Source organism: Symphodus melops, assembly GCF_947650265.1.
Source record: "Symphodus melops genome assembly, chromosome: 19".
Classification (NCBI taxonomy): domain Eukaryota; kingdom Metazoa; phylum Chordata; class Actinopteri; order Labriformes; family Labridae; genus Symphodus; species Symphodus melops.
In genome coordinates, this window is record NC_136709.1 from 9395119 (window position 1) to 9407800 (window position 12682).

The following is a 12682-nucleotide window of genomic DNA, read 5'->3' on the forward strand; positions in this document are numbered from 1 at the left end:
CTGTGTCTGTGTGTGTGTCTGTGTGTGTGTGTGTATACAAGCATAGTTGTCCTTCTTAGTTTAACAATTCCCTATTTACTGACATCTTAGATTCATGTGTATTCATTTGAGTATATGATATGTGAGTATGATGTCTGTGTGTGTGTGTGTCTGTGTGTGTGTGTGTGTCTGTGTGTGTGTGTGTAAGTGTGTGTGTGTGCGCTGCCCTGGCTGGCAGTAATGAATCCAACGGTGCTGTTGGCATGAGCGGGGCCATGCTATTAACCTCTCTGCCAGCTAGACTGATCTCACCCTGTCTGTCTTTCTCATCGGCCTAATGACACTCTCACACTCTGAGCACGACACACACTCTTTACACACACACAGACCTGTCCTTTCTAATCAGATTTCCATTGAAGTGAAAAGTATTCTACATAGTCCAATCATCTCTATTCAGAGAGTCAAAAAGCTTCTGTCCGAGTCAAGAGAAGATTTTTTTTTATTTTTTTTATTCAACACCCACTCAAAGGAAGTTACTCTTCAAAACTATTTCAAATGTATGACTCTCAACTTCAGCCTCTGAAGCAGGATTCGATTTCCCTTTATTTTACGCATACTATCAGTTTCAACAGGGCTTTCACGAGTAGTTCTTCCTACTCATAACCATCGCTGTAAAACTACAAATCTGGATGTGTGCTCTGTGCTTTTGATCTGACAAGACAGAATTGTAGGAGTAACGTCACGCCGGAGCCATCATTTGAGATATAAATCACTCTAAGGGAGAGTTTTACTTTGCCAAACCTGCCAAAGAGATTTAAAGGGGCATTTCAAAGTTTAGGGCCCAGGGCAGAAGCTTGAGGTGGACTGTGCGCTGTGCACACGACCCAAATTGCAGCCTGTGCGCTTGTTTATTGAGTTTGTGGCAGGACTTGTGGTCTTCACTGAATAATAAAGGCAGCATGACATGATGGGGGGGAAACGTGACATAAAAAGTGCTCTCAGATTGCCTCACCATCAGTCGTTAATGCAGTTTAATAGTCTGTACTTGGCTGTTGTGTGTGTGTGTGTGTGTGTGTGTGTGTGTGTGTGTGTGTGTGTGTGTGTGTGTGTGTGTGTGTGTGTGTGTGTGTGTGTGTGTGTGTGTGTGTGTGTGTGTGTGTGTGTGTGTGTGTGTGTGTGTGTGTGTGTGTGTGTGAGAGAAAACCCCATCCTCCATAGGAAATCCGTAGAGGAGTAAGGAGCACCTGGCGCTGTCTGTAGTCATAACAAATGACAAGGAGGGATTTGGACTACATTTGTGTTGTTGCCAGCTTGTTACACGCACTCCCTGTTCACATTCTCTCCCACATCCACCATGAAATGCAGCATCGGTACTTGGCGTTGCTTTGCCCTCGCCACTTAGTTTTTTGACTGCACAGCTCTGGAATGCCCCAGCTCATCCATGTGTCCCTCATTAAGGTTACGGCCTGGGACGCGCCAGCAGTAATTTCCAACACACCTCATCCCATCTGTGAGCTGAACGAGAATGGGATAATGTACAGAGGAGGATGCATTTGGCAAGCCGGAGCACATAAAGTTAGACTTCTCTGCAGAGAGAGTTTATTAGGAGAAGGGCTGCTGGGAGACAGTGTCAGCCTGGTCGGAGCTAAATAAAGAACTTCAGCTGAGGAGGAAATCAGATGAGGTGGATACAGGGGTGTCCATGTGAGATGTTTTGTTGCAGTTCCAATTATCCCAAGTGAATCTAGGTTTTCAGACTCTCCACATATTACATCACCGTTCACCTGATGTAAAAGCCTGCACCGAAAGTGCACCTGACAGCCTCTTTGGATTACTTTGAATTTAAAGTGTTGGGGTTTTTTTTCTTCAACATTGGCCCTGACCTCAATCTCTCCCGCTAACCGTCGGCCGATTGGTTGTTTCAGCAGGTGGCACCATATGGCCAGCAGGGGATGGGCGGTTACAGTCAGCAGCAGACGGGGCAGCAAGGAACCCCTCCGTACTTCAGCCCCCCTCAGCAAACCCCACCAGGTCCGACCCAGGGCCCCTACCTGCAGCCTCGACCACCGCCACAACAGGTACCAACAAGCACACACACACAAATCGACACCCACTGTGCTGTTTCCTTTTGTGGAAAAAAAAATTGGCCAAGACATTTAAGTCTCCTTTGCATGCCATGAGCAAAAACATGGAAACAATTATGGAGATTCAATAAATACATAATAAAAAATATCATAGATCATAGATGTTCAGATGCCACTTATTGGATGGACATGAACAGTAAATAGGAATCGTCAGCAGGAAACAGATTTCAGCCAAATCTTTTTTAATAGGTTCTATTTAAATATTCCTGCATCGCTGAGATCAGAGAGATCATCTTGTGGGATAAAATGTGTGTTAGTGTGTGTGTGTGTGTGTGTAAGTAAGTGTATATGTGGGCTTGTGTATAAACATAATCATGTTTTTTTGGTGGTCCAACAGCCCTATTGTATTGGTCTTATTATTCCCTTGCATTATTCATGGAGGTGTTATGGGGGAAATCTCACTCCTTCTGTTCTTCAATATTTTTTGTCTTTCTTTTTTCCTTACTCTCCAAACAACCTCCTACCCGTGCACACACACACGCACAAACACACACTTACACACAAACTGCATTGGAAGGTAATTGCAACACAATTTCACAGTTTGGACCATCTTAATGTAGAGAAAAAAAATAACATTTTCCATGTACACAAACACGTCTTTTCAACCTAATCCTCAGTTGAACAAAGGGCCTTTTTTTCACAGTTATGGATCTCGACTTATCCTGCCAAGTTTCAAAAAGATGTTCTATAGAAGTTTTCCATTGGGAAGGCGAGTTCAGGCAGCTGTTTTGGAGTTGAGCGAAGGCTGCCCATGTGTTTCTCATCCACTCTGCAGCCAGAGGCATCAATTGTCCTGCGCAGAGTGACTCTGGCTAACAGCCCTCCCCTGGATCCGAGCAGGCCAGAACAAAAACGAGCAAGAGAAAAGAACTGTACAAGTCGAGAGAGATTACAACAGAACTGGACAGGAAAGAGAAGATCAAAACGGAACAGGGAAGAAGAGCAGTCGGCGAGACAAAAGAAAACAGGAAAGAACAGATCAGGGAAGAAGGGATGCCCCGAGCAACTCTGCAAGACCTATGTCAGTGCTGATATCCCATGTTTTATTCATCAATGTTGGCTCACATAGCACAGCTCACATATTATCTCACATGGGACAAATAGTTTGATTTCAATACAATCATTATACAATGAAAACAAGAGAACCGCATTGTGAAGCAGAGGAAAGGTGCAACTCAAGCAATGCTTTAAAGAGTTTCGCAATTCTTTTCAAATATTTTACTTAGTGCAATTTCATAATTCCCCTCAGCCACATTTCATAGAAAGGAAGAGCATTAGTCGATAGTTCATGGTTCCCTTAAAGAAGATTTTAGATAAGATTCTTTAAAACCTTGATATGTTGAATCTTTGGTACTTATTTTTGCTTCTGACACTTTACAGTTTTTTTAAAACTTGAACTTAATGCAGATTGATTGCTCCTTTTCACGCGTGAACAAACAGGTAAAGAAGATATGCAAACTGACAGCTCATCCGTACACAGGAAAGAAGTTTACAAAATACATAAGAGTACTTATTGGGAAAATAAATGAGATGGTGGAAAAAAAAAATCAAAGAAATGCACAAAACAATGTGCGCGACACTAAAACATTTTTGTTATCGAGTCTGTACCTATAAGGAGTTCACAGATGTGGACAGAGTTATTTAGCATCTGCACTAGTAGATTACGTTTGGCAGAAGTGTGTCTGTGTAGGTACTTATATTGTGATTTACTGAGATGTAGTTAAAACTTCCTTTAGACAGCCATGAATACACTAGATCACATCACACGCTAAGACAAATAGCCAACAAAAAAGCCATTATAAGCACAAAGGCAGGTTGTCAAAAAATGAAATTGTTAGTCTGAGCATAGTCATTTTCAGACTGAGTGAACGTTTCAGCCACTAGGCCTTTTGTCTCACACTGAAAAAGCACTTACTCTTATTTCCTCACTTAACATGCTGACACACACAGACCTGCTGCCTTCTGAACAAACATTATTCACTCTAACTAGCAGAGGCTGAGATCCATGGCCACGTTGACATTTTGTGACAGTAATGGTGTGTTTTCATCATTGCAGATGATGCAGCAGCAATTGACCCTTGCTGACATTTATACACCAGGTAGTTCGTCCCGAGCACTTTGATTGGCCAAAGCTTTGTTTCACCTGTGCTGATAGGTCTCATATTAGTTGCTATGACAACTGCTGTGGTAACCAGGGAGTTGGTTTCCTCATCTTTTTTTTTACGGTTATGAATGTTGTTATTTTAAGGAGAAATGTTTCAATCAGGACACAGGCTTGTTAATGCTGCATAAAAGCCACGATACCTTCAGCAGGCATTAATGTTGCATCCCGCTGTCTCTACCTTTAATCTAGATATGTGTTTTGAGCTATAGAGCAATTTATGTTCCAGAAAAACAGCAGGAAATCTGCCAACCCTCCTGGTTCCTATTTCCTAACCATCAAACTCCAGACCCAACTGAATCTGTTCTTTTCATCAACTAATAAGCTCCCCGCCCCCATAGCTTTACATTGACTATACATTGTTATATTTTGGTCAGTATCAGACACAAACAAGATATACAGCAATAAATCAGGGGCTAGAAAGGACACTCTTTCCAGCGTTCCTTTTTAGGGTAAACATATATCCTATGTGTGTAACTAGCAATTTATAGATTATAATAGGCTAGATCTCCTGAGACAGAAGTGTTTTCTTGCAAGCAGACACATCAATTCCATCTTTGTAACAAATGCTAAATCCAGGTCCAAGCACTCAATTTATTTCAGCCGTTCATAGTCGAGTAATTATGGAAAATACACAATATTGATCATTAAAAAACGTGACATTTTACACATGACAAAAACAAGCCTGTGCAGTGGCATTAAGACAAAGTTAATTGTTCATTGATTGAGTGAGAGAGGAATTTCAAGAGGGAAAGACTAGCATAAAAAAAACTGAATTCATTGAAATCACAAAGAAAGCCTGTCGCTGTCTTTGATTTTGGATCCAAGAGTAACATGTTTGGATAATTGAACCTACACAGTGCAGTTGGCCAAGATTGCAAACAAAGCCTTCGATGTGCTTTCAGCTCAGTGCTGTATTACTTTCATTTCTCTGCTTTGAGTGAGTATAAATTTTTGTCTACGTGTGTACACTTTCCAGCCTTGAGCGCTGCAGCAATTCTGAGCTGTGAAAAGGTCAAACCGTGACCTTTTTGTGTGATTCTGGGCTGAAATGAGACATGACGTGAACCGCACAGAAGGGATTACATGCACACACAAACACACAATTGCAGGCGCACGCCAGATTAGGATGTCATTGTGTTTTTGACCCCTAATTTTTGACCCTGAATTACTCTGAGAGATCCGAGCTGAAAAGTTCTTTATTTTGTTCTTCTGGCGCTTTTCCGCAGTTCCTTTCCCCCCACTCCACTCCCATTAACCCTAGCCAGAGGACATCCTCCAGTTGATGGAACCATTCCAGCTGCCTTTGACATGAAATTTGCTCTGCAACCGACCGCTATTAGCTGGTTTTGTAACAAATCGAAGAGAAAAGGACGTCTTTCTTTGAGTCTATTGCACTGCTGTGACCTCATCTGATTGCGAGAAGCAGCGCAGTCTAAAGAGACATTTCTAAGACATCAAGGCTGATATGAGAAAATAAAAAATATATAAAATATTGCATCAGTGAAGAAGTAGATTTTGAAAAAAAATGAATGTGGGTGGTTTGCTGGTGGTTTGTGAGTGCTGTGGGTGTTTGAGAACAGCAGATATTTTTAAATTGATGATTGCAAGTTGTAGTTCTCAGACACGCTGTGACATAAGCTTTGACTTAATTGATTGAGAAGACTTTTTGACCTCGTACGCTACTTGGTTTGTAATTTCTGTGTAAAAAATTCAGCTCTGAGCTGGTAAAAAAAAACAAAAACAGATTGCTGCTTTATAAAAAAAGCAAAATACTGTCAAATATTAAGAAGTTACAACATAGAAGCCAGTTTTCTAGAAGCATATTTTTTAACAGACCTTATAAATATCATGACCCTAATGTTTTTTGTCTGATTGTTGGCTTCAATTACAGCGCAAGACAAATCGCTTAAAAGGAGAAAATGGGCGCCCTTTCTTCTTCTCCCTGGCCATATTACACTTGACGCATAACAGATGAAGTGTGTGATATTTTGTTACTGTCTAATACTTTCTACCTCATAAAAACAGAAATGTGAGAGCTATAATTTCAAGAATTTGGAGATTATTTTTTATGGCGTGTTTGCTTTATAGGGTAGTTTACACTGGTGTGAGAGAGAGAGAGAGAGAGGAGGTGGAAGCAGCGTTGGCCAGCTGCCAGACTTCAACTCATAATGTTGTGAGAACATGTTACTAGCTTTGATCATCTTTCCCATCAAGCACCCGCTATTTAATTTTTCACCAGGAAACTGTCTGAAATGCATGTTTGGAGAGTAATTGCATGTAGCTCAGTACAGTTTTGCCCACTTTGAGCCTTACAGTAACTGTTTGGAGGATACAGCTCTGAATGCTACTGTGGTTCATAATGGAGTTGTGTGGGTTTGACTGCTGCTCTTTGAAGGGGGGGGAGTCATTCTCGATGACATTTACTCCCTGTAGTAAAAAACCCTACTCTCTTCTCTACTGTGTGAATCTGAGCCCACCGCTCGTTTCCTCTATTGGCCTTAACTATTTCCTTTTCCTGTCTGAGAACGGGCTCAGGGGAGCGCTGAAGTGGCGTAGAGGAGCACTAAGCTGATTGGAGGAGACAAGCTCACTTTACGGGGACCTGCATAGGGAGAAGCTGAATCATTCGTCTAGATGTTCCTTATTGATGCTCATAGCCGTGGCTGTTGTTTAAAACTGAAGACACAGGGTGTTAGCAGGTTCAGCTTCCTATAATTTTTCACCTTTTTTAGCAGAAAAAGTACAGAAACTGTCAGGTGCTCCTCAAATAACATGCTTTGTGCTATTATTACAGAACTAAATGTGAAGATCACTGGAGATGTGATATTTTGCATTCAATATATCACACAAAATCCTTTTGCAGATGAAATCACCCAGCTCTTTGAAAAGTTCTTTCTTGATGCACTTCTGTTGAAGGCTGCAGATAAACTTACTTGACGTCGGGTAATGATTGTAAGTGAAGTTTCTTAGGTTGGGGCAGAGTTCCATTTGTCATTTTATATTGTGGTTGCATTAAGAAGTGATGATAAAAGAATTATTTGTACGCCTCTCTTGAAACCATAGATGCTTACATCACCTGACACATCACCTGAGTCCTTCCACTTACACTGTGTCATTTCCTATTTCTTGTCTGGCACCTCTCCACCCCTCACTGGCTGCAGCAGCAGCAGCAGCAGGCCCTTTCCCCCCACCCTCCACCACTCCTGCTTTTAATCACACCAGGTTAATTAAAAGGCCGTGGAGCCTTTCTGCGACCTGCCCCCCTGGCTTTATTACCCCTGGCTGTATACTGTACTATAGTATCCACTGCTGCCTCAATCATGCTGACAGCCCATGAACACACACACACAAAGTCACACACACATTGACACACGGAAAGGTGAGCTCGACGAAGCTACTCGCTGGGAGGATGGAGAGGAAGTTGAGAGGACAAGACGGAGGAAATGAGAGCCGGGAAGGAGGATGTGTGATGGAGAGTGAAAAGGATGCGATGAAAGTAGAAGGTGCAGTGCATGTGGGTGGGTGGGGCGCTCAAAGTTCAATGTCATTAATTGGTCACCATTTGAATATTAAGTGAAGAACTCTGTTAATTAACGGGATAATAAAAGTGCTGCTAGCTGGAAGGGGGTGGACAGAGGGAGGTAGGGAGGAGAGGCTGTGGAAATGGAGGGCATATGGTGATAGAGGGAGGAGGAGGAAGAGAGCAAAAGAGAGAGAGCGAGGCTGGGTGCAGGGTGATAAGAGGGAGAGAGAGACGTCCGTGGGTAAAGGTCTGGCAGTGGTAATTTGCGGAGAGCCGCGTTAATTGTCATAACCTTTTAAATGGCAGAGTTTATCGGAGTCCTCTAAATGTCCCCGCGTATCGCCACGGCAACCCTCGGCCTGCCACACTACGATTGGCCGACGCTGACGAGTACTTAAGCTTGATGAGTTTTCAGGCGAAAGCTAAATGATAAAATTGAAAAAGGAAATAATTTATATATATACGTATATTTAAACGTGTTTGTGTCTGCTAGGTTTTGTGTTTGATGGTGTGTATGTGTGTGTTTAAAACAATGTTTTTAATTTTAGTGTGTTTTTTTTTACCTCACAATGACTGACACTCGCTAATTGCTCGACGAGAATCCACAACAGTTTTTTTTTTTTCTTCTTCTTTTTTTTCCTCCCCTTTTTTTGATTTATGTTTGTTTTTGTACAGCCGGGCTGCAATTCAAATGCAAATGAACGAGAACGGGAGAGGTGTTTTTGGAACCGTTAGGACAATCATAATGGCTCAGAAAAAAAGGGGCCGCTAGTTAGCGGCACAGCACCCTAGGGGCCTCATTTAGCTGCCATTTGTTAGGAAATGCCGCTACATTTGTTCCTGGATACAGACTTCACAGACAAAGAGAAAAAGAATCAGTAAAAAAAAATAAAAATGTCACAAAGTCGAGTTCGCCAACACGGCGCTATTGTTCCTGCGTGCTTTAGCAAAAGTCATGTGTGTGTATACCAGTTTGGGTGGATGTCCTCTTTAACTGTGAGCCAAGGCAATTGTAGTGAATGGGCGTATTGGGTTGGTGGCGGTGACAGGGACTTGCGAGGAGTGTGTGAAGTGAAGACGGTACAAAGACTGGCTGTTATTTGATTAGCCTGTGTAGAGGAAAGGAAATGAAAGCCCTGGCAACGGCATCTGCTGCTAAAACCGTTCATCAGACATCATCCCTGTGGGAAGGCCTGCACACATACCAGTGTGTTTGTGAAGCATTGTTTGTGTCTTTGCACGTGCATTTCTTCCTACGTCAGCTATGTGTGTTTCTGCTATGTGCGGGAATCATTCCGGCTTGTTTCTGTGTGTGTGTGTGTGTGTGTGTGTGTGTGTGTGTGTGTGTGTGTGTGTGTGTCCTGTGTCGGATCTTCGGTCCTCTCTTGTAGTCTCTTTGTGCTAAAGGTCAGGGGGATTGCTGAGATAGAATCCAATCTAAAGGACACGGCACTAGAACAGGCCCTGCTACAAATGGACCTATTAAGATACGTTGGACACACATACATACACAAACACACCAACAGAGCTCACAGGTATAGAGGCATACGCACACCTCACTTTCACAAATACAAATACCACAGCTGTTTTTCATTCTAATGGTCACCTTTGACGTGATGATAATAACAGGTTGTACCCTGAAATATGAAGGCGTCATTTACATTCAGTCTCACCAGAACACACTTTAAAAGGCAGTTATATATTATATATATACTGCACATTTGATTTAATCTCAGTGTAATGCAATGTATTCCATTCATTTCAGAAATGGATCAAAAATGTAATTGTCAAGAAAATATGAAAGACAAGCATTCCAGAACCAAATGTTGATTTGTCACATTTTGCAGAACGTGGTGTCGCTCGCTCTCTCTGCTGATTGTTGCAGCAATTATGGTTCAGTCAGTCTGATTTGTGTTGTGTGTGTGTGTGTGTGTGTGTGTGTGACTGCAAATCTGTACCAACGTGTGTATGTGTGCGTAAAGGAGGATGTTGAATATGGATGTCCCTGCCCCCACCACCGTCAACACCCCCTCCTCCTTTCTCTGATGCGTAGGGACTGTTTCTTTCATGTCTGTAAGTGCAGGACCTACAACAACAAACGTATAAATAAAGAAATGAAGACAAGCAGACAGAGTGCTGCGGAAACGCTCACTCTTCAATCTCTCTGTGTTCGAGTGTGTACGTCTTTCTGTGTGTGTGTGTGTGTGTGTGTGTGTGTGTGTGGAGGAGGGGTTGTCTGGTGAGGCAGTGTGTTGCGGAGGAGGGGTCTATGTGCCACTCTCCTAAAGACACGCAATTAAGCTTAATTTTTAATGAATATTAATGGCATTAGCGTCAGATTTTGTGGAGATGTGCATCTGCCAAGGTGCAGGGGCAAAGTGGGGGGTGGGATGGGGGGGGGGGGGGGGCACATTCATTTGGTAGTCATGAGGAGAAACGACCAGAGACGAGGAGTCATGGAGAAAGAGAGGGCTGGATGTGGTTTTGATGAGAAGGTGCACATTGGCGGGAAAAGATGGAGATCGTGAAACTGAGCTGGGATGGAAAGTTAGATAAGGGAGAGGCTTGTTCCAAACGAAGAAGAGGAAAGAGATGGAGGAAAAGCCAAAAGATTGGTAAGACAAGATGCAAAGAATACAGGAGAAAGGAGGACTAGGTGACCTGATGCAGAGTCGGGGAGCAGCTAAGAATGAGCTGCGGGGGCGAACAAAAGTACGACCAAAGAAGAAAAGTAATGTGCACAAGAAGGAGGGAATCACCAAGTTATCAGGAAGGAAGATGCTGACCATTAAAATCCACATGAGGTTATGTGTGATGAAATCTGTTTTTTAAAACAAGAAAGTCCGGAGCAGACTTTGATTGTTAAAAAAAACCCCAATAACAACCAATAATGTTTACATAAAAAAAAGGATTTCTGTAATTTACACTAAGCTCACTTGTCAAATTGACAAAATTCCAAAATCAAATTGTGGAAGGAAAAGTCATCCGACTCAGAAAAAGGTCAGAGTTCTGACTTGAAACTTAAACGGCCATGCAGCGCAAAATAGCGCTCCTTTTCCCCCCCAAATCCAAGTTTCTATTTTGCTCTGTGTACCGAGGATGAGGCACGAGGTAGGAGGGGCATCTACACGGCTCTGGCACTCGCCTTTTTTCACTCAACAGATCTTGTTAGTTTGTTTTACAGAGTGGAGATAGTGGAGTATTCATAATAACCACATCAGCGTTTGAAATGATGTGTCATCACCGGAGAAAAAAACTTTATCCAGCTCAGTGTGAGCCGTTTATTGACGAGCCTTTGAGTTGTGTGATTATAGTCAGTAGCTCGTCAATACAAAGCACCACACGCGTTTGCCCACCTTCAATAGAAAAGCACTTGGTGTCTTGTTTGAAGGGGAAACTGAAATTCACAGAGCAAAGAATGAAATTGTTAACCGATGTACAACGAGTCGGCGCACTGCAAACACGTTTACGTGCTGTTATGACAGGGTGTAAGGACAAGAAGAAGAAAACAAAAAAAAAAGCCTGGCCCTAATCTAATCCTCTTCCGTATGCCTCAATCAATTTAACATAATGTCTTTTTGCTCTTTCTGCTTTTTGTTGTCTGAAATAGCGGCATCAAATGTGCTTATTTGCTGTCACGCCAGATTCTTTTCTCATACTGTACAAGCGATGCACCGTCTCACCTTGCTCCCTGCTTAAATGCGCCATTGCAAAGTGGGCAGTGTAACCAACCACAGAGAACCACTAAAGCATTCTTAATTGAGGTGTGAGCAAAGAAAGAAAGCAGGTGTATTGTCGTTTGTTAATGGAGTTGCTTTAAAGAGCAGCGTGGCGGGCGAGATGACACTTGGACCAAATGACTAACAGGAAAGCGATATTCTGAAACGACTTAACATTTGACCTCGTTTTTTTGATGACACAGTATAAAAAAAGATTTCATCACAAGTAGGACTGCTCCAGAAAAGAAACACTTACGCACCTCCAAACAATTGTTGATGTGTGACATTGACACGTTTGTTTCTTCTGTACATCTCACACCTACCGACTTGACTCCCCCTCCTGAGTTAGTGGGATTAACATGGTGCTGCAATATTGATTTATGTCTGCATAAAGCTTCTCCGGCTCTATATATTACACCACATTCAGCAGTCATCTATTCAATCAAATCTAATATTACACTGCCTCTCCACACAGCTGTCTAATAGCATTTAACTCACAGTTTGATTCCTGCATTCCCTCATGTACTTCAAACGCTTGCCTTCAATATCCTTCATTCGCTTCTACTATGCCAAGATGAAGTCTTTTGAAAAGCACGGAGGATGAATGAGCGTGTGTGTGCGTGTAAGTGTGTGTGAAGACAGGATTAGCTGTGGCCTAAGGCTTAAGGTATGGAGTGGAGTGTATTTTAGAAGCTTCTAAATTAGCTGGGAAATGGGATTTTGAGACAATGGACTGGAAAAAAAAAAACCTCAAATGAAAGGATGCACTCGCAGCACTCCTCCATTTGCCTCTGATGTTCTCTGTCTCTTGCTTTTTCTATCCTGTTCCTCACTTTCTCTCTCTCTCTCTTCCTGCTTCCCCTTCCCTGTGCTTCCTTTTCACTTCCTTTTCTCCTTCCCTATCTCTCTCGCATCTCACCTTGTGTATTTTTCTCCAAACATCTGTTTCTCTCCTCCCAGTCTCTCTCTCTCTCTCTCTCTCTCTCTCTCTCTCTCTCTCTCTCTCTCTTTCTCTCTCTCGCTTACCCTTTCCGTCCGTATTACAGTTGACAGCGATGATGTAAGAACGGGAGTGTAAACAGTAGTATGAGGCTAACCTCACTTTGACCCACTTAAAACGGAAATCCTCTCGAGTACACGCACACACACACAC

The 12682-nt window shown here is 42.6% G+C and overlaps 1 protein-coding gene across 11 annotated transcripts in view; it reads left to right on the plus strand.

The window, feature by feature from the left end:
• Positions 1 to 12682, plus strand: part of LOC306841018 (AT-rich interactive domain-containing protein 1B-like) — a 202035-nt gene that overhangs the window by 73650 nt on the left and 115703 nt on the right. For 9 of the 11 annotated variants that reach the window (XM_079370636.1, XM_079370628.1, XM_079370637.1 and 6 more), the window contains one exon: positions 1905 to 2057. In XM_079370636.1, coding sequence (XP_079226762.1) covers positions 1905 to 2057 — 153 coding nt within the window. The remainder of the gene's footprint in view (positions 1 to 1904; positions 2058 to 12682) is intronic. The other 2 variants (XM_079370631.1, XM_079370629.1) reach the window with 1 other exon arrangement.